The 27,309-nt window shown below is 40.0% G+C and overlaps 4 protein-coding genes across 18 annotated transcripts in view; 2 read left to right on the top strand and 2 right to left on the bottom strand.

Moving 5' to 3' along the window:
- Nucleotides 1-6,109: 6,109 nt before the first annotated feature.
- arf1 (ADP-ribosylation factor 1) lies at nt 6,110-10,626 on the top strand. Its single transcript, XM_071492945.1, has 5 exons — nt 6,110-6,262; nt 8,175-8,358; nt 8,520-8,630; nt 8,796-8,920; nt 9,058-10,626. The coding sequence occupies exons 2-5, from the start codon at nt 8,214-8,216 to the stop codon at nt 9,214-9,216; spliced, it is 540 nt and encodes a 179-aa protein (XP_071349046.1). The 5' UTR covers nt 6,110-6,262; nt 8,175-8,213; the 3' UTR covers nt 9,217-10,626.
- A 1,173-nt stretch (nt 10,627-11,799) lies between these two features.
- Nucleotides 11,800-16,233, bottom strand: cunh1orf35 (chromosome unknown C1orf35 homolog). 2 transcript variants are annotated; one of them, XM_071492938.1, is made up of 8 exons: nt 15,589-16,233; nt 14,376-14,526; nt 14,238-14,283; nt 14,041-14,123; nt 13,809-13,881; nt 13,494-13,573; nt 13,223-13,345; nt 11,800-12,589 (listed from the first exon to the last, which is right to left on the bottom strand). In XM_071492938.1, the coding sequence occupies exons 1-8, from the start codon at nt 15,683-15,685 to the stop codon at nt 12,334-12,336; spliced, it is 909 nt and encodes a 302-aa protein (XP_071349039.1). In that variant the 5' UTR covers nt 15,686-16,233; the 3' UTR covers nt 11,800-12,333. The 2 variants fall into 2 exon arrangements, with proteins under 2 accessions (XP_071349039.1, XP_071349041.1); XM_071492940.1 differs by lacking the exon at nt 15,589-16,233 and adding an exon at nt 15,044-15,190.
- On the top strand, nt 15,273-24,520 carry guk1a (guanylate kinase 1a). 3 transcript variants are annotated; one of them, XM_071492942.1, is made up of 8 exons: nt 15,275-15,440; nt 16,232-16,366; nt 21,187-21,300; nt 21,645-21,686; nt 21,796-22,031; nt 22,174-22,258; nt 22,358-22,443; nt 23,093-24,520. In XM_071492942.1, exons 2-8 carry the CDS (start codon nt 16,333-16,335, stop codon nt 23,129-23,131), a joined length of 636 nt encoding a protein of 211 aa, XP_071349043.1. In that variant the 5' UTR covers nt 15,275-15,440; nt 16,232-16,332; the 3' UTR covers nt 23,132-24,520. The 3 variants fall into 3 exon arrangements, with proteins under 3 accessions (XP_071349044.1, XP_071349043.1, XP_071349045.1); XM_071492943.1 differs by lacking the exon at nt 16,232-16,366 and having other exon boundaries at nt 15,273-15,440; XM_071492944.1 differs by lacking the exons at nt 15,275-15,440; nt 16,232-16,366 and adding an exon at nt 19,264-19,359.
- Nucleotides 24,521-24,575: 55 nt separating this feature from the next.
- obscnb (obscurin, cytoskeletal calmodulin and titin-interacting RhoGEF b) overlaps nt 24,576-27,309 on the bottom strand; it is a 57,801-nt gene continuing 55,067 nt past the window's right edge. For all 12 annotated transcript variants that reach the window (XM_071492909.1, XM_071492910.1, XM_071492911.1 and 9 more), the window contains one exon: nt 24,576-27,068. In XM_071492909.1, coding sequence (XP_071349010.1) covers nt 25,964-27,068 — 1,105 coding nt within the window. In that variant the 3' untranslated portion in view covers nt 24,576-25,963. The remainder of the gene's footprint in view (nt 27,069-27,309) is intronic.

Here is a 27,309-nt window from a genome sequence, read left to right as displayed (position 1 = left end):
CCAAGTGCCCTAGGGCTACAACCTGCAATTGACTCGAGTAGCAGCCTAATTCGCCTGTGCCCTTATGTGTCCATTTCCCTGTCAGTCTGAGCAGGTTGACACCTCTGACCCTGTCAAGAGTGTCAAATAGCTTGTCAGAGGTCTTCAATAAAGTACAATGACAAGCCCTCTAATGCATTACCACACGAGTGCCAGCCAAAAATGAGAGGCTATAGACCTTTTCACCCTCAAGGCAGACAGGTGCGCAGACAAGCACCCCAACACACACAAACACACACAAAGAAGAATTCACTATCAAAACAATTACATTTTACAAAACACCATGATATTATGGAGGAATTATCAATTGTCAAAATTGTCAATTATGTTTTTTGGTCTGGGATGGCTGCGCTTGCATGCAACATTCAATATGCCTCCAAATTCATTACTCAATCAGCTGAGGATTACCTCTTAGGGACTTACATAACTGAGTGAGATCACTTATCAGCAATAAAAAACACCCTACCTGGACCACCTTGGGAGCATGTTAGGCCTGTCATCATGAGGCCTCTCTAAAGGGCCCAAAGGGCCGCCGCTTACAATCAACCCTGTCAATGTCAAGGATCCCTGAATGTTGGAAAAATAAGATCAGACCGTGTTACAAATCATTTGGCATCAACATGACAAGTGAAAAATTCCAAATGCCAAATCTGGACATCTACTTGGTTTTGATGCCATGGGTTTTGGTTGGTGCTGGTTGCCCTCAAGGCCCTGCTTCAACATGCTGTGCATTCCAACCAATTATCTACCCCAAGGTGCAACAGGTTCACACTTTAATCTTTGATGCCTCCTCCAATGGGATATAGTTGGATTTAAAACAGGGAGCAGGGGTGGGACAACCCTTAAAAACCTGTATACATAGCAAACATGAATCAACTTCAAACCAACCCCCTGAGAGAAACAAAAAAGTCTTTCAAAGAAATACCTTTATCCTCACTATTGTTTCATCTTGCAATGGCCCGTCATAGCCAATGTGGATGCTTGGAGCAATTATCAAAGAGAGAGCGGCAGACGTAGCCTCATAACATCAGTCAAAACTTCCTTTGAGCTCATAGAAGGTGGCAAAATGTCTTGGTAAATGCAGGTCATTTAAAGGGTGCCGAGAGTTTGGAGAAACGGACCATGGAAACCTCACGTCCAACTAAGTCATCCTTTACCCGGAAATCCAGTTCTCTGGCATGAACGTTGTGTTCTATGTGTACCCTTACACCTTGCCAGTATACCCACATACTGCAAGCCAGCGATTCCCATTCTTAATACACCCCACCCCCCACCCCCATCCCACGCCAGAGGCCCCCATGTCCTTTCTGAGGAAGTACATCGTTGAAGAGCTTGTCTCAACCATCTGTCACGGATGTCCCAGGGCATCTCCCATCAACACCAATGGCTCACACATATACTGGACCAGTTGTCATTGGAGGAATGAACGAGTCACATGAGAAATGAAAACCAATATTTGAATTATGTTATATGTATGGTAGCACAATGTAGCGCTTTAGAGCCCAAATGTAAATGAAAACACAGTTAAGGATCATTTGTGGCACCAAGATTGGAGAACTTTGTATTTCGCGAGTAGGTCTTTGGGAAAATTTGATTAATGCAAACATTTTTTTTTAAATGCAGTGGCTTATGAACTTGTTGCCCAAACCTATGCTGTGTTTGCATTTCATGTTTTTAACTGCCTTCCAACCATATCACCTCCCTACCTTTGTTTCCATAAACTGTGCTGTCAAAATACATAAGAACAATCTTCATGCAGTAATGACTCAATATGGAATCGAACATTTCCGAATGCACCCGGGGTGGAGTGCAAAATGTTATGTAAATCCCCTTAACGACCTTTTCAGGCCGCCGACAATCACCATACAAAGGTGATTGGCAGGCGACACTGGTGCACATTTATCCTTTTGCCCCAGCCTGTCTCTCTCTGTAGCGCCCCCTACTGTGAGAGGCGTGGGGTAGGGTGCCCAGTGGCACTTGTTGCCAATGGATGAAGCCAGCATGGATCCTCTCATGGCAACGATGCGGGTCGTTGTAATAATGTTCGGTTTGTTTCTTGCTTCACACCTCCTTTGGGATTTTGCCCGACCTATAATCCAGTACATGAGACGCAGAGGGAGGCATCCCATGCCTGTCCATCTGAGTTCCAGCACTGCTTAGCCCAAACCAGCTCCTTTGTACCACTCACACAGCAGTCTATTGGTTGCCCAAGGGCCATTTCATATTGTGCGTCTATTATCATGATTATTATGATTATTAAAACCCTACGCTACACACAAACTCAAAGTCCAAAGTAAGTTCTTTAACATAATGTGAAGGTTCATGAAAATAATGTAGATAACACTTTCTCTTATACATGCAGACTTATGAGTACACACACATTCTCTCTCCCTGCCTCTGTCTCACACACACACACACACACACACACACACACACACACACACACACACACACACACCAGATCAGCATTCCCAAGCCCCTTACTGAGCGTTTTTTATCCTTGCTAGGCCTTGTCTCAGAGGGGAGTAAGGCCCCTACTGAGATCCTTACCCACTTCCTACTGCAAAGCCTGTTTGGCCCCATGTCAGCCCTCGTCCATTCACAAACTGCTGCGAAGCCTCACTCATCAGCCACAAATTTGCTTTGATTTGGGCATGACTGATACAGCCTCACAGGTGATGTCTGTTTGCATTGCCCAGAGATTTACCAAAAGCATATTTTTCTGCAGAGAGGGATTACCTGTTTGAAAATCACCACAGTCGTACTGTAGCTGTCCCCTCTGTGGTCGTGGCCCCCAGGTGGGGATAGGTGGTGTGGAGACACATTTCACATGAATAAAGAAGAGATCTTGTTTTTTTTTTCTTTTGTTAAAACAAAAAAAAAAAAATGGAAAAAAAAGTGCACTTGTGCGTCTGTGCATTCGTGTGTTTGTGCATGTGAGGGAGAAAGTTTTAAGGGTGTACACAAGTGTAGCCATTAGAAATTTTTGGTGTGTTTGTGTGTGTGCTTTGAGAGTGTGTGTGTCTGTATGTGTGTGATATAAACACCCCCTACTGTCCTATTTCTAGTCCTCTGTCCACACATCACAACTGTCAGTATCTAGTGAGATATGAAGCCGAAACCGAGGAAGGAGGGAGGAGAAGAGCCCTTCAAATGGATGTTACCGCTGTGTTTGCCTGTTAGGCATGGAAAGGTGGATTTAGCACTTCCAGGATCTATACTGTACCTTCGGCTCACTACATGGTATGTTGCAAATGCATATTATATTAATGTCAACCCAATAAAACCTGCTTTTTTAAACTTAAGCTAAAATCCTCATAAAATGTAAAGAGAGGTTTTTTACTAAGAGAGAGATTCATAAATTTTGAGATTATCTAACATGATTTATGCCTCATGTATTTCATTTTAATTCAAAGTGTTCATCTTAGAAGACAATAGCCTGCAGGTATAATTTTCCAACAAAGAGAGTATCTCAGTATCCAGATATGTGATTTGGCTTAGGACGAAGCAGTAATAACCAGTAATAAAATATATTTTTGGCGGGTTTCATTGCACGTGTTTGCCCTGATCAGTGTTGTCACACCTCAACATCTGCACCTGCGCTCCGACGGTGCAAAGAGGAGAATGTGGGTTTGCCTTTTGTTTTTCTCCAAGTTGTGGTAGCTCACCAAATCAAACAGAGGTTTATAGTTATATTTTACTTCTTGCCTTGTTAAAGTGTCCTTTATAAAGAAAAAAAAATGTATTTCTGTGGACTGAGATTTAGTTTTTTTGAGGAATTACAGACCAGTGCAGAATTAAAGCTCTTGTTTGCTACTGTTTATGTTTTTGCTGTAATTTAAGCAGTATGGTGGTTGAGTTTGGTTGAACTGAAACTTGTAGAACCTATAAGGAAAGTTGCTCACATAGTGGTAAAGATGCCCTACAGCTCCAATGTTGAGTGACTGGTGAACCACAGGTTTTGCTCTCATGACATTGTTTTAAAGATGAGAAATAAATGACATATTTTACATACATACATATTTTATGACATAAGACATCACAATTTTAGAAAATATGTGCTTCAGATTTACAGACTGAGAGAGTGAAATGCTTTGTTATGCAAGTGTGACTTTGTAAACTGGCGCTGCACAAACTTGGACCTGAACCTCCTACTAAACTCTACTAACCATGGGTAAAAAAAAAAAAAAACAGTCTGCAGAAATTTCTTGAATATATGCTCTAAGATCTGCTTCTTTAATTGTTTTAACAAAGTTGTCTGGCTTTAAATAATAATTAGAAAAAAAGAAGAGAAAGAGAGAGAGAGAGGGATACAGAGAGTGTATTTGATACAGTGTGTTCTGCAGATGCTTTTGTAAGAATAAAACAGGACTGGAAAGATTTCAATATTTAACAACACTGACTTAAAGTTCGCAACAGTTGCCTGTAGAAAATTGATATACAAACTTAAAAGATAATGTAACTTTGCTGAATGACTCAGAGTCAAATGTGTGAGTCTACAAGAATCTAAACAGTTGGTACTCAATAAACACCTTCCACACACATAAAAAAGACAGCAGTTGTCTGTGAAAATATGCTTAAAGCAATCTCTCAGGCATTTGGCAGGGCATAACCACAAATTATGGTTGCAGAATGAGGCATTATGAGCCTTCACTGTGTGGTCCATCACCAGCTATAGACCCTTCTCCCCTCCCGCTGTTCTCTCCTGCTCTTCCCCCCTCCTGCTGCCACCTTGGCTGGGGGTGGCAGGCATAGTTGACCCTGGTTAAAATTTAACTGCCCTACAACAACGCAGTTAGACTTTTTTTTAATGACCTGGTGGTAGATCTAAAAGAAGTGGAAACTGATGTTTGAATTGAGTTTAAAAACAAATACCATAGATTTGAATTTGTTCAAACTGTACAGTATGACAGACTAAAGGTCCTCACTTTTTAAGAATCATCTAGAGTCTACAATGCATTGAGAGGGCTTAATTCACACTATAAAGGGAGTTTCCATGCTTTTAAATAGATCCTCATCCGACTAGATACATGTAACCAGATTTAATTGTAAAAAAAAAAAAACACTTTAGATTTTTTTTTCTTTTTGTTGTTAGATATGAAGTTTATCTATTAATGTGGTATATTCATTATATTTCATTCCAAATTTTGTTTCATAAAAGCCCATTTAAGAATAAGTGTAGCTTGGGCTATAAATGCAATCATGTCATATACGTCACAGTAAAACATCTGAGTGATATATGTACATATATATATAAATCATGTTACTGAAATTATATATTGCTATTTTCTAACTTTTTACCAATAATTTAAATGACAATATTGAGCATCGGGGTACATTCAGCAATATTAATATTCCTGGTTACACTTTATTTTTCACCTCCTAATTTAGGCTTATATGAAGCACCCATAACTCATCGATAAACAGAAAATTAATGACTGTCATTCTAATTCTTTTATATGAATGAAAACACAGGCTTTATATATCAATTACATGTATTAAGGGAGATTTTTAGGCCTACTTTTGACTTCCCATGACAAGTGAGCAAACTCCATCTACTGATGAAGGCAACAAGATGCCACTGAAAGCTCAAGGATAAATCTAATAGGTGGACCTGGAGTTGTTTTTTTTTTTTTTTTTTTTTTTTTTTTGTCAAGCCAAAAAATTACTTTCTAGCTTAACATGTCATTGTCATTTTCCAAATAAAAACCTATACTGGCCCACAAAATATACACGACATGAACAAAAACACACGAGAAAACACAACCATCTTGTTTTTAAAAACATTTACAAAAAGTTCTTAAACTCATATATTGTTGAGTGGTTCAGTGTTAATCATTCATTAACTGTTTACACACCAGTTTCAGATGCTAGGAGCTATATTTGTTGACAAATACATTAGTAAACATCGTAAATATCCTTACATCTGTGTGCGACTACATTATAGTGGGTTATAAACAGTTTATTAAGTTTTAAGTTATAAACACTAAATAGGAGGGTTAAACACCAATTAACCAACTGGCCAATTAACAATTAATCAATGTTTAAGAAATGGGGTTATCCAGAATCCGTGTAGTTCTCCCCTTAGCCACAGGGGGCGACACCTCTCAGCCTGGTGATGACCGCGGAAGTTTTGCAGGGACGGAACCTCTGACGTGTCAAATTGTCGCCATTTTCCCGAGGAAGGAAACGCCTTGACGAGGGAAGGAAATATAGAAACCGTGTAAGTGTAAAAGAGAGACTTTAATGAAGCCAATTTATTTCTGTTTTCATTGAATGTAGTCGTACAAAAAAGCCACATGTTTGCAGGCTTGATCGCCTGTGTGACCGCGGTGTCGACAGGCAGGAAGCCTAGAGACATACAACGACTTGCAGCTACGAGCTAACTTTACCGATTAGCCAATTTATCTCAGTCTGACATTCATTTGTATCCCTTACTTTATTTACTTTTTTTTTTTTACCCATGTTCGTGTCTATACTGCATTATGTTGGCACGAAAAAAAACGCAATAATGGTTCTAGTGTGCTGGAAAATAGAGTAACAATAAACTGTCCAAACATCTGAACTAGTCGGAGGGCTATTAGCATTAAACCTTGAAAAGCTAACGCAGTTGTTTGTTTACGTTGTCGGGCAACTTTTAGCGCTGCACCTTGGTGAGTTAAAAGTACTCCAGTGAGCCGACATTACGAAATTGCTGGGCTCCTCGGATTTAGTCTAATGTGTGAATAGCAAATCCTTTATCTCTACATCTTGGCATAGGATGGCGGCTAATCCTGCTGTACAAGGCTAGTCATGTCCGTCACCTGACCGCTCCGCAGGTTACTCTCTGATTCAGTCTCAGCACAATCAAATTCATCCTCTCGATGTCTCCTGTTTTTTCAGGACTGACAAAATGTTTAAGAGGGGTGAGTGCCAATCACAGACGTGTTAATAGTGTTCATGTCAACTGGGAAACTTATGTAAACGTGATATATCCGACTTTGCGGTTAAGGGCCATCAACAGGCCCCATAGCCGAATGAAATTCAACATGGATTTAATGAGTATTGTGTTACATCGTCATTATTTTAATCTTCACATCACCAGCTGTAATCATACCACAGTCTGAAAACTGAATGCTCGCAGTCCCATATGACATGGACGTGGCATAGTGAACATCCAGTTTTCTGAAAGAGGTTTTACCCTGCGAGTTTTTAAAAACACCAAAGGTCATTTAACAGCATTTACAGCTTTTCCACAATACTTACCATCTGTTAGGAAACGTGTTCCTGAAAAGAGAGAAAACATTGTTGGTTCACATTGCACACACTGAGCAGGGACATATGTCATTGTTGGTTACCATCTCTTAAGAAAGGGCAATTTGGGAAATAGTTATTTTTTTATTTTTTTAGTTCAATCCAAATGGTTAGAGAGTCTTTTAGGATTCAGGTCATATCACTATAATATAGTGATAGGTTATCAAAGGCAGCTGGGTTTATATTTTTCAGAATAATAGATACTTAAGTCCGTGACTCAAATAGGATTTAATTACAGGCGCAGAAGCAGAAACCGGGGCTAAAATAGGACTAAATGTTGGCTAGTTCTTACTCAAGGTAGGAAACAATAGTGGGAGGGATTTAGTGGTAGGCACACTACAGTTTTTGGCTGAAGAAACAAAAGTCGTTTGTGGTCATATTTCAACACAGAAACTCTGATACTAAGTGCGGTTGCGATTATGGCTGCAACTATTCATTGTTTTCATTATTGATGTATCAGCACATAGTTTTCTCCATTAATCATTTGGTCTATAAAGTGTCATAAAGTTGTGAAAAGTGCCCATCCTAGTTTTCTAAAGCCCAAGGTGACGTCATCCGAAACTCAAATATATTCAGGTTATTTTCACATAAAACAAAGATCAGAGGCAAATCCTCACTATTGAGAAACTGTAACGTCGTTATGCTTGTTATTTTTGCTTTAAATATTGAGCAAAAAAGATTGAGTTATCAAGAAAGTTGATACATTTCTGTCAATTGAATAATCTTCTCAACTCTTATAATCACTTCTTATAAGTGAGTTTTAACTCAACTGTTTTGGTATTGGCCACCCGCCTGTTTTGTAGCACCCTCATTTCAACAATTGATCTGTTGTTTCTTCACAGGTTTATTTTCACCAAAGTAGATTCCCATCACCAGCCACCATGGGGAATATGTTTGCAGGTTTATTTAAAATGTTCGGGAAGAAGGAGATGAGGATTCTCATGGTGGGTCTGGACGCTGCTGGAAAGACAACTATTCTGTACAAGCTGAAACTTGGAGAGATTGTGACGACCATTCCCACGATAGGTAAGTCAAAAATTGTAAGATAAAGATGTCTTGCCTGGGCCTAGTACATCATTGTGTTGTTTGACATCACACAGAACAACAGTATCCTAGGCCAGTTTACCTTATTACTGTAGCATGAGAAATTTGAGTTTGTTTTAATGTGATTATTTATTTCCCTCCAGGTTTTAATGTAGAGACAGTAGAGTACAAGAACATCAGTTTCACAGTATGGGATGTCGGTGGTCAAGACAAAATTCGGCCGTTGTGGCGTCATTACTTCCAGAACACACAGGGTACGTTAATTAGTATCAAAACCATAGTGCCTGACATTTGTTTGCTTTAAATCAGTCGCTTTGTAATGTGTGTTTTTTTTGTATTCACTGAATTTCCACTGCTGTATATTTAAAAGACCCACATCATGCACGCACTCATTTGTTCCCTATTGGCTCTTGTTCCAGGTCTCATCTTTGTTGTGGACAGCAACGACAGAGAGCGATGCACAGAGGCTCGTGAAGAGCTCTTGAGAATGTTGGCAGAGGATGAGCTGCGTGATGCCGTGCTATTAGTGTTTGCCAACAAACAAGTAAGTCATACTTAATCAAAGTCTTTCATAGAAACTGGTGTATATCACAATAAGTTTTTTGCATGTTTTTTTTTTCTCTTTGCCTGATGAATTCACAGGGTAGGCTTCTTATGCTTTCTTCTGTTTATTGCTTATAGGACCTTCCAAACGCCATGAACGCTGCAGAACTCACAGACAAGATGAATCTTCACTCCCTACGCAACAGACACTGGTACATCCAGGCAACCTGTGCCACCACTGGAGATGGTCTCTATGAAGGACTGGATTGGTTGTCTAATCAGCTGAAGAACCATTAATCACAGTTATCCAAACCCTTTCTGCTCCACCCAATCTCTGACCTTGCTCTCTACTCTCAAGGTGTTGCAAAACTGAGCTACCCTGTCCAAAAAAAAACAAAAAAAAAAACAACCTACTGGAAGCTGCCCTCTCCTCAGCTGTTATTACCACAAACATACAGGCCAGTGGTGGGGTTGATCTATTCTTGTAAAACAGTTTTTTTTTTATTTTATGTAATTGTAAATATATTTGGTAATGGGGCAGCTTATTGCACTCTTATAGATTCTACCATGGTTATTTTTCTCTTTCTGGCTGAGGGGCAGACATGTGTGCATTGAATATGAAAAGGGAGGCAGTGAATACAAATTTACCAGCACATGTTGGCCCCAGGATCTCAATGCAATCTGATGACTTGTTATTATCTTGTCACACGTACTGTAGAGAGTGATCCATGAGGGGCTTTTAATTTTCAAAAAACCGAATTATACACTGATGCACTACTTGCAGCTACTATGGTTACTTTAACCAGTGACTACATGTACCAGTCCCCAGATTACCATTTAGTAAACACTGGCATACTATTTGTACTCTGTCAAAATTGAGAACTCCTTGTCTGTGAACACTTGCCAGCCTTTGTTATACAGTGTGTTGGCTTGAATTGAGAAATGCAATGATCTCATATCTACCTGCTTTACTGTTGTTCGAAAGGCAGTCTGTTGTGTCAGCGTTGGGTCTTTGTATTTCTGAGTCTCAGGTTGATCATGTGCTGCCTTTGCAATACACTTGTTGGCAAAACTGCATGATGTGTTCTGTTGGTCTTAAAGGGCATGCATATTTACTGGGTGTTTACATCATTAGCCTACACAGGAACTGTTACCCCACTGAAAACCTATTTCCACAGCCCTGTACTGTAACTTGTGTAAACTGTGTGAGGTAATTGTAACTAAAAGAGTTGCACACTACAACACCCCTAGTGTCATCACTAATGGCTCTCGCAAGTCGTGTCTTTATTTAATTCATCACAATCTGGGAAATGGCATTTTGATGGCAATACAAAATCAGTTTCTGCGACATTTTTACTACAGTGCCATTATTGCTTTCTTTGCAGCACATTGTCCTCGGGGTAAACAGGAAGTCATACATATGCCTTGTTAACCAAGACACATGTTGCCTCTTCTTTTCTTAAAGGTGTGGGTGTTATTTTACTGCTCTGAAGATTACTCTGGGTTGCATTAAACATTTTTTGAATTATAACTGTCTAAATGTTTGAAAACTATATTAATCTCTTAAGTTTGTCCATGTTTTTTATGTAAAGCTTTTGTTTTGTGAGGAAAAAAGCACTGTAATTAAAGTGACTGGACAAAAATGTCTCAAGCTGATTTTCATTCTGTTTCATTCTATGCAATAAAATTACTGAATGTTAAGTTGCACGATGTAGCTTCTCCCCCTGCTTGCTAGTATTTTTACCTTTTCCATTTGCTAAAAGCTGCACAACTAATATTTTGCTCTTTAAAATAGACAGTCTTGGTAAGTCGATAAACAAAATTAATAGATTGAGTCAACTTATTTATGAAGCAAAATAAGTGGAAATAATCTCAAGTTGTAAACTTAATAGTGCAGTAAAACACTTCAGGAAACAATGCTGTGATTTAACAACAGACCTGATATTGGTGTCAGAGTGAACTGTTGGGGTGATCACCCTTTGACCCAGGAAGAAATGTGATGCCCCATGGTAATGGAAACCACCCAATGTTTGGGTTAAAGCATTAATGTGGAGAGCACACCCTGTTTCACATTGTGCCGGGGTGGCAATCTAGGACAGCATTCTTGCAGGTTGATTAGGCTGCCGTGGTTAATGCAGCCAAGCCTATAAAACATGGCAGGAGAGTATGGTAGTGGTGGAAGGAGAGGGAGTTCGAGTCTCGGGTCCCTCATGGGGTGGCTTTGTCTGGCCCCCTCTCCTGCTGCTCCATCAGCTTGGTTTGTGTGTGGCGGTCTAACGGTACTCGGCCATATAAAAGGACCAGCCTGGTTTTTTGCACTCTTCTTTATGAATGCCTTGCTCTTTTTTAGTGCACCCCCCAGGTGCCAGCCAGCAGAATACCCTCTTTCAGACCAATTCAAGGCAAATGCAAACACTACACTCTATTATGACCAGTGGAGAGCATTCCAATGGTATCACACCAGTCAGGGAGCTCAAACTAGAACGGTGAGGGATTAAGGAGCGATGGCATGACTGAGAAAAAGAAAAGGACCAGAGCTGCTGAGTAGTGCAAGAGGCACAGTTGGATGGAGATGTCCAAAGACGCAAAGGCAATCGAGGAGCATCCTAGTTAATTTTCAACAAAAACACTCCCAGAAACACACATAATTTATTTTTCAAATGTAGACTTCATTTTGTAAGAGGGAGGCGCAAAACCCTATACTTAAGTATTTTCTTTGTATCACTGGTGTCTACTGATGCACTGTGCTGGTGACAACGTGCTCCAACCTTCAAAAGTTTCAACTTCACTTCTGTGAAAAGCTACTAGCTAAATGCATACCATTATACCCATATGATACCCTTAGAACAGACACATTAGCACAAAAATGATAATTTAATCTCTCAGTTTTTGAATATTTTTAATTTACTAAGCTGTTGTTAACACTGAGCATCAGGGGAGGAGTTTCCAGAAAAAAATCATATAGGAACACAATATATGTTCATGTGGCAAGATAAACATACATTTCTACAATTTCCTGAGCAATAATCGCCACGAGGCCAAGGCATAGAAATAAAAGATGATTCGATTTGCCAAGTATTTGATCTTGCATGGTGTTTTATCTGATAAAATAAAAACTGAAAATGTATGACCTATGACAATACAGAAAGTATTGGTGTCATAATCATACAGAATGTGTTACACAATTAACTTGTTGTCAAACACAACTCAAAATAACACAAAACACACAGTGTCCCCGGACAAACTGCCCAACTCATTGGGTGAGAAGTTAAAACAGGAGGCCAGACACATTAACCTGTCTCCATCACCAGTCTGTTTGGTTGTCCAGGGTAAATGAAGGCTTCAGGGCCAGTCAAGCTGCTGTAGAGCGCTCTGTCCGCATTATGCACCTTTCAATTTGCGGGGAGGGGGACATTAGTCGTCCGAGTCTGTGTCGTGGCGCCGCCTGTGGCTTTGTGTCGCACCAGCAGGGGCCATCTTGTGGCTGGCGGGGTTACGGGAGACAGGAGACCCCCCATCAGAGGAGTCTGTGTCATGCCGCTGCTGTCGATGACAGGGGTAGGAGGGCTGTCGCTCAGCCTTTGCCCCCCCCCTTGAATGGCTGTCATGGGGTCTGGCTCCACTCTGACTATGGTATGATGGATTATGATGATGGTGGTCCTTTCTGTGCCTGAAGAGTAAAAGGAAACAAACAATCAATGACTGGCGTTGTGGTGGGGATCAGTTTAAATGTTGTGACGCTGGGAAAGAAGTAACTGCCAGATGAGCTTTGCAGTGACAGCCACAGAAAACACCAAATGGCAGCTGTAACTGAAAATAACTAACAATTGTGTTGATACACTTCTGCAGTTTCATCTACTTATACAACTTGAATGCTGTACACCACCATCATATGTTGGTTCATGTAAATCCTGCACACGAATTACCAAAGCACATAAATTACACTATTCAATCTGGTATACCTCTCTCCCATTTACAGACCTGATTTACACATTACATCTATTTCCTTGGCGTAAGTGCAGCCAAGTTTTAAAAGGTAATGCTTCAAGCTGCTGTGTGTAGGACAGTGCCTTGGTGCCCTCTAGTGCTGACAGAGGAAAGCTTCTGTTTCAATGCAAGTCTGCAAATTTGGCCTCTATGCAGGGGCATATAATTCAACATAATTTATTAAAATACAACACAATATCACTAATTGATGCCAAAATTCCAAACCATATTTATCCCATATCCATTATTTATCCATTCTCGGGTGACAGGTGCTACTGCTCACGACAAAAAGATCTAGGTGGAGAAATGAACTGACCTCTTTCTGTTGTCATCTGACTCTGAGGAGGACGAGTCTCTTCTTTGCCTTTTCTTCTTTTTTTCCTTCTTCTTTTTCTCCTTCTTGCTCTTTTTTTCTTTCTTCTTCTTTTTGCTCTCATGCCTAGAGTTAAAAAAAAAAATGAGTAGTGAAGATAATGATTGTTCAAATAAACATGAAAAACTGGATACATGGCCACATTCTCCCCTGTAGAATTAAAAGCTTTTTGTTTTTCATGATATAGATGGTAACTAATAATATGCATACGCACCGTTGTTCCATCTCTCCTCTTCCTACACTCTCAGATGTTGTCGTTGTGGCAGTTTCTGAACGACCCTCAGTCTTGTGGTGCTGTAGAGGCAGTATTTTTTTCATCTTTACATCAAAGTGCAGATTGCATGAAATAAACTTCTCTTGACCACTACTGTTTCCGTTTGTTTTATCATGAAACCACAAGTCCTTTTTGTCCATTATACACATTATTAATATTATCAATATATTTAAGACCTGGACTCCCCATTGTTCATTGACGTTTGAAAAGGCCGTCGAGAGAGAGAGAGAGAGAGAGAGAGAAAAAAAAACTTACTGTAAAAACTGGTAAGCCCATTTTCACAGCTTCCTTTTCTTTTTGGGACAGCAAAATTTTCCTTGACCCTGCACTGTAAATGGAAACACGCACTTGTAAACAAACACTTTACAATCACAGTGCACTAGGATAAGCAGCTCTCTTGCCACCACTTGAATGTCAAGAGGAACATTGTGACTGAGCAAAAATAGAACCATGGTTTCCTATGAAGAGGACAGAAAAAAAAAATCACCTTGAGCTTCCCAAGCCTGAGACACGGTCCACATTTCTCTCCTCACCATCAGCCTCTTCCCTTCTGCAAACATCTGCAAGGTCCTGGTAACAAAATTGGATAAAATTCATATCATTCAACATTTTTAAAGCAAACTAATTCTTTAAAAAGCTTTTCCAAGCTTTTGACTGAAAGCAAAACTGAACAAAGCGACATACCTCTTTGGTCAGGCCAGTTGGTTGTCTCTTTATATTCTTGTGCCCTCTGGATTGAAAACAGAAAATGTAAATTAATGATATTAATCAGTCTATGCTGGCATTTCTTTCCCATTTCTTTTTTTAGGAAGTTATACATACAGGGCAGCCATCAGTGCCTCGTGCTCTGCAGCCTTGACGGCAGCAAGTTCATCCTCTTTCGACAAAGCCCCCTTGCCTGTTTTGTCTTTTGCATACCATGTCAGGTCTTTCCCTTTTTGCCATCGTCCTACTGGTGCCATCAATGAGTTCCCTGGAAACAACACAGAGGAATTAAGAGTGATTGAGAAGGATGTGTTATACATGTTATTTCTCTTTACATTATGAATTTTAACCAGTCCATCCTTATGCTGAACAGCAGGCGGTCACTGCTGTAGTGGAAATGGAGTTACTCTATATACGGTGAAGATCTTAGCCCTACAATCATATAAATCTCATGCATGCAATACCCCGAGCAAAAATTAATCGGTCCTCCTGGTGGCTTCAGTGACTTCAGTGACTTCAGATCTTGCAACGCATGATCAACTAACAATTGTTCTAATCACTGATTTATATGCAAATTCCTTCCCCAATGCAGTGATTTATTATTTTGTTTATAAAACATAATGCATTTTTAAAATGGCAATCACTTTGTTTGTGGATTGATAACTAACTACTTGTTGCAACTCAACAAAGACTATCCAGGGTCACAGCAACAGCACAAAGTAAAGTTTTTGAGTAGACTTTCCCGTTTGATTTCACACATGAAGGAAGGATAAATTTGCACATACACATCTTGAGTCACATCCTCTCTCCAGAGCCACCTCACCAGACTCTTAAAAAGATCTGCCGCTGCTAACATGTCTGCCGTGACAAAAAGCATTTCATTGTACATTAATACCCATTTCGTCAGTTCATGTAAATTGCTGAACAAATTCTGTAACGTTATTCGATTTTATCCTGAGAAATCACAGCTTTGGTGGAGTGCTGCATAGACCTTGATTGGCATGCTGACATGTTGCCAGCGGTGTGGGCTCAGATAACGGAGAGGCTACGTGTGTCTGCTCAGTGAGAGAGAAAGGGGGAGTAATGAAAGCTAGGACTAGCTGTTTGTAGGGTGGAAATAGGACGAAACCGAAGGACTAGACCATCCCAGACACTGTGGAATGAGGGACTCTACAAAAAAAGGTATGTAGAAGCAGCATGTGGAGCACTAGAGCCACTGCGTGTAGTTTAGGTGTGATTTTACATGTCTTTCCCTGTTGGTTGTAAGTTAGCAGACATCTGCTAGCAATGTATCTGGTTAGCGCAGATAGCCGACCTGGCTTAAACTTACCCAGATAATTTTCCCTGTGTTTATCGACTTTCACGTCATCCCAGTTGAACATGTCCTGGCCTCCTCGGACCCCTCCAGATCTTGAGGAACCAAACATGTTTAGACAGTCCCTCTTAGATTAAGAACTGCAGGCCGCTGGTTCAGCCAGCTAACTTTTAGCCACGGTATCACACGAGTTGCGCGATTGGACAGGCCTTCAGCGTTCACTCATCCGGGAAGTTTTGCGGTGAGTGTAACCTCCCTGCATAGGTCGGTACAATGTGCTTCCTAGTGTCGGTTTTTACTCAGAGCACTGAAACTAAACCGGTAACTAATTTCGCCTGTGTTGTTACAAACGCGTCAATGGAGCTCGAGCGGAACAGTTGAGTAAAACATCGTGCTAACTTAAGTTAGGCTATGCTATGCAGCATACGTTACTCTGCGCCCTAAAAACAAAGCTACAGCAATAAAAGTCCCTCGACATGTGCACATTAGTCACCGCGTCAAGTAAAAAAAAACGTAGCTACCAGTCTATTACACTCATATATTTAAAACACTTGCGTTTGTAGCGTATTTTCCCTTCGGCTAATGTTAGCAAAACTTCACGTTTCTTTGTTTTGTCTCGCACATTCTCGTCGTGACGTGTTAATGTTGTGACCCGCAGTGATGACGTAGGCAGCCCCGGTTCCCTCATGGCTCTCGCAGCGGAGGAGGGAGAGAACCCTCCGGACAAGGGCTCACAGTCTTAGACTAACGTAACTCCCGATGTACATGAGATATTTTTCCAGGCTATTTTCAGGTAAGAAGGATGATGTTTGTCTGTTTATTCGTTTGTCTGTTTTCAATGTCGGTGTGTTTGAATTGTCCTCTGCATCCCTGTAGCTAAGAGACAGACATTCATTTGCCTCAGGAGAAGATGGTTGTTGTTTACTGAGCTCGATTAGGTTTAGCTGATGCAATGTTACTTGTAGTTCAATCATAGGTATGCCAGATCATGGATAATTGTGTTTTCTTATTGACAACTGTTAGACATTCAGTGGTTGAAGAAGTATTTACTTACCTGTGTCAGTACATCCACGTTAAAACACAATATAATCACTTACAAGTAAAAGTCCTGCACTCAAAAAATCAAAGTAGATTTATATATTATATATTATATTACAGTCTGTGGAGACCCATTCAGCTAAATTGTATTTATAACAAAGCGCTTGTGTTCACATTTTAAAAGGCTGCATATTACACTCTAATCAACTGTACATAAGGTCATTATCATAACATGCAGTGTATAATTTATAGACTGTAATGTATTAAAACCTAATGATGCAATATTTTAAAGTCTCTATTCACTCCTGCATCTTATGTTCAACCAGTTAACAATAAAGCCATTTAGGTTTAAGTATTCAAAAAATCCAATCAAGACACTTGTGGCACTCACATTATAATAATAATTGGATAAATGATATCTAATAAAAGATGAGCTAGAATGAAGAGATCACAGCATTAGACTGAAAGGGGAAAACTGGTTGAATGTGTGTCCAAACCACCTCTGTTTCAAACTGAGCTAACAACACAACTGTTTTGACATTACAAACTGTACGTTGTACGTTTGAGGGCTGCAAAAAATGAGTATTTTCAATAATGATTAATCTGTCAAGTGCTTTCTCCATGAATCAATAAATCATTTTATCTATGAAATGGTGACAAAGCCTGAGGTGGTATTCACATTGTCAAATATATTAATGTACTATCAGATAAGACAATATGTAAGATAAAGACAAGGCATTGAATCATCACTTCTGAGAACCTTGAACAATGAACTGTACACTTAGAGGGCTGTGCCTGGCCGCTAAGGTCTAACAGATTTCACATGACCTAAACAGGCAAATATCAATCACATGTGATTCAATGCACACAGTTAAAATCAGGCACAGTGCAGCTTCCAATAAGCGTCAGCCCATGTTGATTGTAAACTCACGTCTCTCATTTCCTGTCACGCAGCCCTGATCTGTGTATGAGGGGTTGAGTGGAAGCTGCAGGTTCCATGTGCTTTGTCAGTGAGAAATTCAAATTAGATCCAGTTAGTCTGTCTGTTTCAGGGCTGATGTTAATTCCTCGTAGTCCTGTGATCCAACTTTTCTGTGGATATGAAGAGGCAAATGGAGACTTGCAATGTGCCATACTTTCCTCTTTAGTAGTTTCTAACATGTCAGAAACTATGAACATTTTCCATTTGTTCTTCAAAATTATGTTTTAAAATTGCACATTTGATGTTCATTTGTTAAGTTGTTATATCTGTTGCTTTATAAATGGTAGTAAGAAAATCTTAAAATAGAAATTTATTGAATGTGTGGAACAAATTCAATAAATTTTGGAACAAATTTAAATTTGTGTTCCAACACTATTTATCACCGCTTAGGTGGTATTATATTTTCATTTTGGCAGCTGATAAGGCTTTTTTTATTTGTTTGTTTGAATTATTATTATTATTTTGTCCATTAATGTTCGGTGAACATTTCAAGTATAAGCAGCCCGCATGATAATGGGCATGAAAAATATCTTTACTTCTAGAACTGAAATAATCCATCAATCAAAAAAAAAAGAAATTTGCATTAATTCTGACAGTTAATTATTTTATCAAACACGCCAAACATTAACTGGTTGCAGCCTCTCAAATGTGTAGGATTTACTGCCTTCTTTGTCTTATATTGTTGTAAATTAAATATCTCTGGGTTTGAAGACATCTTCTTAGGCTCTGTGAAATTGTGTTGGACATTTTAAAGACTAAACGATAAACTAAGAAAAATGTTTCAATAGAAACATTTGGTTGTTGCAGCCCTGTTTGTTTCTAAATGATAACAGGAAGCTGCTGTAAATTGCCCAAATAGAATCATGGATAACCTTTGAAAATCTGGTGGTGCAGGGTCGGGGTTGCGGTTGGGGTTTTGGGGTGATACCTATTCTATGATAGGACTCTGAAAATGTTGAGGCTTCTTGCCTCTACACTGACCTCTGAAAAAGGAACACCTGCACCTTTAATAAGCCGTGTTGCTGTTTACGGGAAGCGTTCAAGAGGCAATGGAAAACGACTCTTGTCATTTGCACCTGCAAACACAACCTTGCTGCATGTGGTTCGCCTGGAGACAAGACGGCTGATAATGCTGTGATTTTATTCTTTTCTATTAAAAGACCACAGACCGTGCCAAAGTCTAAGCACAGTTTACTTTTGTTTTTAAAGATGGATTAGGTTAATTTACATATATATATATTTTTTTTGTAATTTAGTGCAGGTCATCATGTCATATGGAATACCTAATTTTCTGACTAATTGCCAACCCTTCTGATACCTGATATTGACGTAAGTAATAAGCATATAACTGATAAACATGATGGTTGATATTAGCTCTTCACTGTAGTTGTTTTAGCAGCTTAATAGCTCAGTCATAATTGGTTTCTTACTGCTAATACCTATTTGGAATATGCTCAGTTGTTACAGAAAAGCAGCTATATATATATATATATATATATATATATATATATATATATATATAATTACTTGAAGAATAAAGGATTTGGACTCGAAGAAATACACACATCAGATCATTAAGTATATTCCACTTAAAGTATATTATTTCTTTGACGTCAAAGTCCACTGGTGGGTAAACATGGCCCTGCCCTCTCTTTTCCTCCTCCCCTCTGCTCTTGTACACCGTCCACCCACAAACAGTCGGGTGTGACTGTGCCCTGCTGACTTGAATGCGTTGTCTACTTGCACTCTGTGTGTTTTGAGGAAAGGTAAGGAGCAACACTACGGGCTTTACTTTTTTTCTGTACTTGAGTAGCTTACCTTGAAATCAGTTGTGTTGAACATATCACAGTATAAAGAAGGTAAGATATTGAGAAACAAGCAGCTTTTGAAAACATGTATACTACACGTACTCTGCTTATAGGCTTAGTGACCGGATGGCTGTATAATTTAGTTAAAGGGAGTCTTGTTTCATTCTTCCTGATTGGCCGAGATGGTACATAAATCTTATGGAGGTGGAGACATTATACCAATAAAGTCATGCATTTGACCTGGGTGATACAAGCCACCTCAGGAGGAGGAGCCTGATAAGCAGCAGTTGTGTCTTTTTATATCTTATTGCCTAAGCATGTAGGTTGTGTATATTAGCATTAGCAACCATTTGCACCTCACCACCTTTGCCATCACTGGCCTTACAGTGTTACACCTGCTTGGGGGTGCTTACCTTGATGATGCTCCTTGTTGGAGGGACTGGGCTCTTTCCACCACCGCACCGGTAGACCATCTGATCCCTCAGGCCATGGTGTCTTATTGATTTATCACAGAAACTCTGTCCTGATGTCCATTATGCTCTCCATTTGCAACTCCTGCTTGATCCCTCTTAGCCCAGAGGATGGCCATGACAGATGTCCATCATGTCTTGGCACCACCAAGAGGGCACCAAGTCCAGTCAGTCCCATCAGTACACCTAGCTGTCAGACTTTTTTTTCCTATTCTTGGACCTGAAGTAGGCTCTCATTCCAGGCAGTCCCTGCAGGAGGCGCAGGGGCTTCTCTCGTGAGCCTCGTCTTGTAATTTTCAGGGCAATGCATTTGCCAAGGGTGCAGAAGGCAGAGGCTGTGCTTTCCTGCCAACAGGCTTTCCTGGAGGTAGTTCAGATGATTTGGGAGAGATACAGCAGAGCAGAAGTCGACCTATTTGCCTTGGAAGCATCAGCGCACTGCATGCTGTAGCTCTCCCTCTCAAACCAACTAGTTCATCTGAACAGACTGCGTTGGCATGCCACTGGCCAGACTGATAATTCAGCAGTGTTCACTTTGCAGCCAGTGACAGAGGAGCTACATACTAATGCCAATCTGCCTTTTCCTGTAGAGGTGGAGGGGAGGAATATAGAGGTGTCTGATGCAATGTTTGTTATTGAGGGCACAGGAAGGGTGGTGCCTTGTCTAAGCAGAGGCTCTCTAACTGGGTTGTAGATAGCATATGAAAGCTTACAGGTTAAGAGGCCTGTATGCCCCCCTTATAAACTCATTCAACCAGACTCCTTTATCAGGACACTTGTGTCACCCAAGTCGTACATGAGATTTTGTTGGTCTGTGGGGGTCATCCAGACTTCATAGAACTTTTTTATGTTGTAATGGTTTAGGATTACTTGAATATGGTCCTGTGCCTGTTTTAGAAGGCTGCTCAGTCCTCAATAATTCTTAGCTGTTCTGTTCTTTCCTGCCATCTCAAGTACAGTACGGCTCTCCAATTAGGGAGGAAGTGTTCCTCTACAGCACCATGGTAACCTTCCAGGTTGCTTATCAGCTGATTGCTGTTCTTCCCGTGGGAGATATTTTGGTCTCATCATTTGCTCTGCCTTTGAGAACCGCTGGCTTATCATTTTATCATGTTTATCCCACCAGAGAAAGGTTTGTCTAAACTGCTGTAATGGTGTGAAACTGTTCTCTTTTTAAAGCCATACATTTGTGCACTGACAGGTTTGGTCCAATGATGACTCATGCAGTAAGACTTCTGTGGTTTTGTGTCACCCTTCAGCCTCAGTCTCTTTTTGGCCATACTGAACACTCCTCATCTCTCTACCTCTCTTTCAGCTATGGCTGGACCTAGGCCTGTGGTGCTTAGCGGCCCCTCCGGGGCAGGGAAGAGCACTCTGCTGAAGAAGCTCATGAAGGAATATGACAGTGTCTTTGGCTTCAGCGTCTCCCGTAAGTGTGCCAACAACTAGGGTTGCTGTTGATTAGCATAGTCAAACCTGTAGATGTGGCTGTGTAGGAATGTGCAATTCAAATAGAGCTGATTTTCATTATTGATTTACCTAGCAATTGTTTCCTCTGATTAATCAGTCTATAAAATGAAATATTAGAAAAAGGCATTTCACAGTTGAACCTAAGGTGAAATTTTCATGTGACTTTGTTTGGGTATAAAACCCAAGGATATTTAAGGTACAATGATATAAAACAGAAAAAAATATATATATAGATATTAACTAATAATAATTTCAGCTCTAGATTCAAATCCAGTAAACTATAAATGTTTAATCATTCCTCAGATACAACAAGAAATCCTCGACCTGGAGAGGAGAATGGCAAAGGTACAGTGTTCCTCCCTTTTCACAACCATGCAAACAACTCATATTTTAATCTCTAGTTACCAGTTTTTGAGTTTTTCCTTCTGTATGTGTCCTTACTCTGGGATTTCAGATTACCATTATGTTACACGGGAGGTGATGCAGACAGGCATCGACAATGGCGATTTCATTGAGAGCGCAGAGTTTTCCGGGAACATGTACGGGACGAGTAAAGCTGCTGTGCAAGACGTCCAAGCCAAGAACCTCATCTGTATACTTGACATTGACATGCAGGGTGTGAGGAATATCAAAGGGACAGACCTCAATCCTATCTACATCTCTATCCAGCCGCCATCCATGGCAATCCTGGTGAGAACACAAGGACATGCATTTCCTTGAATAACCAGTTTGGTCACATTTGGACTTGCCCTGTTGTCACTACTGGTTGTACAGGTTTGGATGCTCTGAATATTTCTGAATGCCCTCTGATGACTTGATTTTGTTGTTGCAGGAGAAACGATTAAGAGACAGAAAAACTGAATCAGAGGAGAGCCTCCAGAAGCGTTTACATACAGCCAAAGTGGAAATGGAGTTTAGTAAGTATTTCCAGTTGGCTCAGAAAAACGAAAGTTTTAAACCACAGAGATGTTCAAATCATCACTGTTAGAATAATTTTTTATTTTTATTTTTTTTAGGTAAAGAACCTGGTGCATTTGATGTTGTAATCGTCAATGACAGTTTGGAGGATGCTTATGGGCAGTTAAAAAATGCTCTTCTTGAGGTGAGTTACTATTCACACATTTTTACACCCTGCTTCATTGCAGTTTTAATGCTTTGAGGTGTACATCAAAAAACACACCCTTATAACACAATTGTCTTATTACAAATGAAAAGTTGAATTGACCATTTGCTAATCCCCTCCCCAAATGGTGATTATCCAGTCATATCTTAGGAACCATAACCAGGCCAAAACATGGGGCTGTAGTCAGCTAGGGGTAGATATTTCAAATAACTAATGGAGCTAACAGTTGTCCACTAAAAACGAGGAGCCTGTTTTCATCTTCCTCTGTCTGTTTTGTTGCTACAGTATTATTCGGTCTGGTATGACCAGAGGTGGCTAATGTTAGCTAACATTAAATTGATATTGCTGTGTGTTCACATTAATAAGTTGTTTAGTTCATTGTATGACTTGTATGACTACATAGTTGCATGTCACAGATAAAGATGATCTTGTTTTTAAAGCAACTCACTTAAGAGGATCTTGGGAAATGAAGGCAAATTTAATGTGCCGCTTTCCTGTAATTACCATTTGTGGCCACAGCGATTGCCGCTCAGCAGAAGTTACATAGTATATTGTTGTAGATTTTGTCTCTATTTCATAACCAGCATTAAATAGCTGTATTTGGAACATTTGTTTTTTCTTTCTCCAGGAAATAAATAAGGTCAAGAAAATCAACATGTCTTCGTAGGAGACCGCAGCATCCTGACACCATTTAGTCCCATCCAGCCACTCCTCACAAAACCACAGACCTCCATTCCAGACGTGTACATTCCCACAGATGGTGGTCTGTGTGTAGAATTTACATACTGTTTAGAAGTTTATGATAACATAATGTAAAGTGGAACATTTTTTTTTTTTTTACTGACAAAGCGCTTTTTATATTTTTATTTCATTTGTATGGAAAAAAGATACTCCAATAATCCTTACTTGATGAGACTAGCATGGTAGGATGTTCTCTGTTGGACAGGATTTACTGAACACAGATAAACATATACTGCTTGCAGTTTGGTCCTCGCACCAACATGTAAACAGGACGTGAAATAACTCATTCCATCTTGCAGATAAACTGGTTAGTCAAGCGTATGAAGGGTATAAGCATGTATCTGGATATCTCGGTTAGCAGCAGTGGGTTATGCTACTCTTACTGCATTAGAGGTTTTTTTGTGTAACTGTGATGATGAAATAGATTTGCAGAGATGGTAAAACATGGAAAACATGACAGTTGTTTACTCACACGGGAAACATGCAAGTCAGCTGTACTGTTGAAATAATAAAACTATTCCAGTGCTGGTTAATGCTTTTACTCTACAGACTTTTGTAAATGGCCACATGGTGTGCTACCAACATTGAAGTTTAGTTTGCTGGATGAGGATAAATACTGGAGTGCTGTAGTAGAATTAAATCCCATGACAGGGGTAGAAAATGTGGCTTAGCACAAAGAAACAGTAGTACATCTATTGTCACTTAGAACATAGCTTTTTTATTTTTTGGGGGGGCTATACAGATCAATTTAACAGTTTATTTTACAGTTGTAAATTTGTAAACTTTTATATTGTATAACTTTTATCACTTTGCAGCTTCAACTGTAGAGTAAAATGACATTCAGTGGACTGTTTTGATTCCTAACAGAAGAAGAGCTTTTAAACCTTGAAGACAAATTAAATGGCAGGTTTATCTTTTTTTAAATTGCTCAGAATTAAGCACACAATAAACCTCTTTTTACTTGAAAGTGTAGAAAACATTTATAATCCATTTGTGAATTGGCATGTTTTTTTTTTTATTTTTTCAATTTCATTGATATTAAAAATACCCCAACAATTATATTCAGGCACCTTGTAACATCCATTCCTTTGTGCAGATGATTTTGTGTTCCTGTTATATAACAGTTTATTATTCATTGCTATTTAAATAATTGTGCAAATGTTACATCATCTTCATTGTGATGCATGCAGTCCTCTGGTTTGCCATTTAAATTTCACTATTACAATATTGCGCTTGTTGTTCATTAAGTTCATTAAACATCCAGCAGTAAGACTATGTTACACGTTGAAACTCCAATAAATATGTCAAAACACAATACTAGAGTCATAATTATTTGGATGCGTGCTGTAAGTAAGAATTGTGAAAGAAACTACTTATTATTTGCAGTTTATTTAATTCAGATTTAACACTTGAGTGTCCAAAAACTACACATGTACAGTACAAGCAATTACAATCTATTAGTGCCTTTAATATTATTACATAACATGATCCTTGTAGCTAACTAAAACACCTTTAAACAACACCAACACCACACATCTTTGAGGAAGCAGTTATTCTAGTCACATTCTAAATTGCATTGAAAAGGAAATAAATTCTGAGCTCAAGTACTTTGCTCAAACATTTGCTCGTAATCAAATATGACATGACAGGTCAGGTTACTTTTGATAAAAACATTTGCTGTGGAAGAGCAAATACATGCAGTCACTCATCTAAATATCACATACATGTGAATATCCCTGTGTCATCCTGTGAGTTCACAGGTCATTGCACTGCATTAACAGATGTCAAAATGTCTGAAACGCTGAGTATAACATTCAAATCACAATTAATTTTAGACACATCTGCAAACAGATGCAGTCAAACACAGTTAGAGATCTGATGTGAAACAGGTTGTCAGTTCACCTATCAAATGATTTGCTTGTAGAAATGTAACATTTGTATAAGCTGCTCACCACAAAATCATATAAACAACATAAATGGTAGAGAACTTCTGTCTGATTCTATCAGACCGACTGTAATTTGATTGTACATCTTTGATTGTACATTGTACCACAACAGTTACCAAAGTTCTGTTGTTAGTTTTACATAATCAGTGTTGCATATTTAAGTTAACTGACAGCAATACTGAAATAGAGACATGCTGTCATGACATCATCAATAGTCTTTAACTCCAACATTTGCTGATCCAGCAATCAAAGGCACTGCAAAATTGCAAAAGGCAAAAATTCTTGAAAAGGTACAAAAGTAAAACCAGAAAAAATGTATATCTAAATATCTCCTGTAAGGATATTTGTTTATGAATATGGCAAGAGTCAACACTAAAGATAATGCCTGGATCAGTTAATGATAGTGGGTCAAGGTTCATGAATTTGTGAAGGTATATATAAGTGAAATGTGATGAGATGAATTCAGCTCAACAATAGACAATGAAACTGTCAGTAAAATGTCAAACCCTGCTTTTGTAGCCTCTGTCTATCATGAGCATTGTACAACACATATTGCACAGGGCTGAAACCTGCTTACGGTGCCATTCCAACTCGCCTAGCCTAAAGAGACCAGGCGGCTCTAACCATTTGACAAAAAAAGGAAAAAGACTCAGGATGAGTCTATTTTCTGATGGGAAGCTTCAAAATGGAATGGTCTATCAAATGCAGAAAATATACTTGAGGTTAGGATATGTTCTTTTTCATCATGTAAGTAGAAATGTCCCCATTTAAGACTAAGAGGGTTTGTGGTACCAAATTAAAAATGTTTGCTTCTACTGGTTCTGATAAAGATTATCTCTAATTTGAAGAGTGACTGGGTTTCCCACTGATGTGTAGCCGTAGGTCTGAGTTGACACTTTGGTTTTAAAGCTCTGCTGGCCACCCTCAACTCTCTGCACCTCTGAGCAGTAGGAGGGCTTCACTTCCAGCTTTGCATGGCTCACTTGGATGGGGACGTTCCTCTCCGTCCTGGACCGTGCTCCGCTGGCTTGAGGGACAGTGGATGAGAAAAGACTGCTGGAGAGGTGCTCCTTCACCCGACTGAAGAAGCTGCTCCTCTGCTTCGGCACCACGACAGGCCGCCCCACGTTCAGGAGCACGGGCTGTCCCACTGTGGACCCACCGATCTCCCTCTGCAGCACAGAGATCTCACAAGGCTTTTCAGTGATAACATTGGAGGAGCCGTAGGTCTCTCCTTCTTCTGGAACATAATCTTCCAAGTCCTCCAGGGTCAAAACACGATCTCCTTGTTTTAGGATCTTAGGTTCCTGCTTTCTGAACAGATCATGATCATTATCTTCATCATCAGGCTCAAAGATGACTGTTTGTTGATCATCCAGGTCATCGCTGTCCTCTCCAGCTTGAGTGAGGACAGTTGAGAGCTCATATGGCTCTCCAGAGGCAGAACCAGAGGGAGCATTACCCTCCTCCTCTTCCCAGGACAGCGGCTGACTGCTGACGTCTCCAGGCAGCGCGGCCTGAGCCTGCTCCACCAGCTTGTTGTTAGAATTGTTAGCGTTTGGGTTTTCTGGTGGAGACCTTTTGGGTCTGGAGGGAGTGGCTGCACGATCAGACGCTGCAGGTGAGATGCCTCTCCTCCTGGACAGCCTGGGAGATTTATTGACCTTGTACTCGATGACCTCCTCTACCTCAACCCACCTGGGTTTGCTCTCCATGGCTCTGGCCTCAGCACCCTCAGGTTCAGTGACATAGAGGGTAGGGATAGTGGTCTTTCTTGGAGTGGGCATCCTCCTTAGCCTGGTGGTAGAGGGCTCTGGAGTGGAAGTCTCAGAGCGGTGGGCTCCAGCAATAGTCAAGCCAGGGGATTTGTGCCTCCTCATACGTGGGTTTTTCACCACAGTGGTTATGGTCTCCTCACTGGATTGAAAAGACAACCATAGATAATATTAGTGGTATAGATGAAGATTTTATGGACAAAATACCAGGCTATATGCTGGTTTCACACTGATGACTGAAGCTGGTGGACTTAAATGGCCACTCATAAGTCACCCATACAAGTGACACTGAGCTATGTAACTAATTAGGAAAAGGTGACTCCCCTTAAACTGGAAAGGAAAGTCTGATGTTAAGGAAGCACTTGTCTCATGCATCCAGAAGT

Source organism: Trachinotus anak, unplaced genomic scaffold (assembly GCF_046630095.1).
Source record: "Trachinotus anak isolate AG129_WGS33_773 ecotype Australia unplaced genomic scaffold, CSIRO_AGI_Tana_v1 ptg000012l, whole genome shotgun sequence".
In the NCBI taxonomy this organism is placed as follows: domain Eukaryota; kingdom Metazoa; phylum Chordata; class Actinopteri; order Carangiformes; family Carangidae; genus Trachinotus; species Trachinotus anak.
The sequence above is the reverse complement of the archived record's forward strand: the minus strand, read 5'-3'. Positions and strand labels throughout refer to the sequence as shown.

Coding starts and splice junctions, on each gene's coding strand:
- arf1 (XM_071492945.1), top strand. CDS start 8,214: ATGGGGAATATGTTTGCAGGTTTATTTAAAATGTTCGGGAAGAAGGAG. Junction 8,359..8,519: donor GACGACCATTCCCACGATAG/GTAAGTCAAAAA, acceptor ATTTCCCTCCAG/GTTTTAATGTAGAGACAGTA. Junction 8,631..8,795: donor TTACTTCCAGAACACACAGG/GTACGTTAATTA, acceptor CTCTTGTTCCAG/GTCTCATCTTTGTTGTGGAC.
- cunh1orf35 (XM_071492938.1), bottom strand. CDS start 15,685: ATGTTTGGTTCCTCAAGATCTGGAGGGGTCCGAGGAGGCCAGGACATG. Junction 14,527..15,588: donor ACACAGGGAAAATTATCTGG/GTAAGTTTAAGC, acceptor TGTTGTTTCCAG/GGAACTCATTGATGGCACCA. Junction 14,284..14,375: donor GAGGCACTGATGGCTGCCCT/GTATGTATAACT, acceptor TTTTCAATCCAG/AGGGCACAAGAATATAAAGA.
- guk1a (XM_071492942.1), top strand. CDS start 16,333: ATGTACATGAGATATTTTTCCAGGCTATTTTCAG. Junction 21,687..21,795: donor TGGAGAGGAGAATGGCAAAG/GTACAGTGTTCC, acceptor CTGGGATTTCAG/ATTACCATTATGTTACACGG. Junction 22,032..22,173: donor CGCCATCCATGGCAATCCTG/GTGAGAACACAA, acceptor TTGTTGTTGCAG/GAGAAACGATTAAGAGACAG.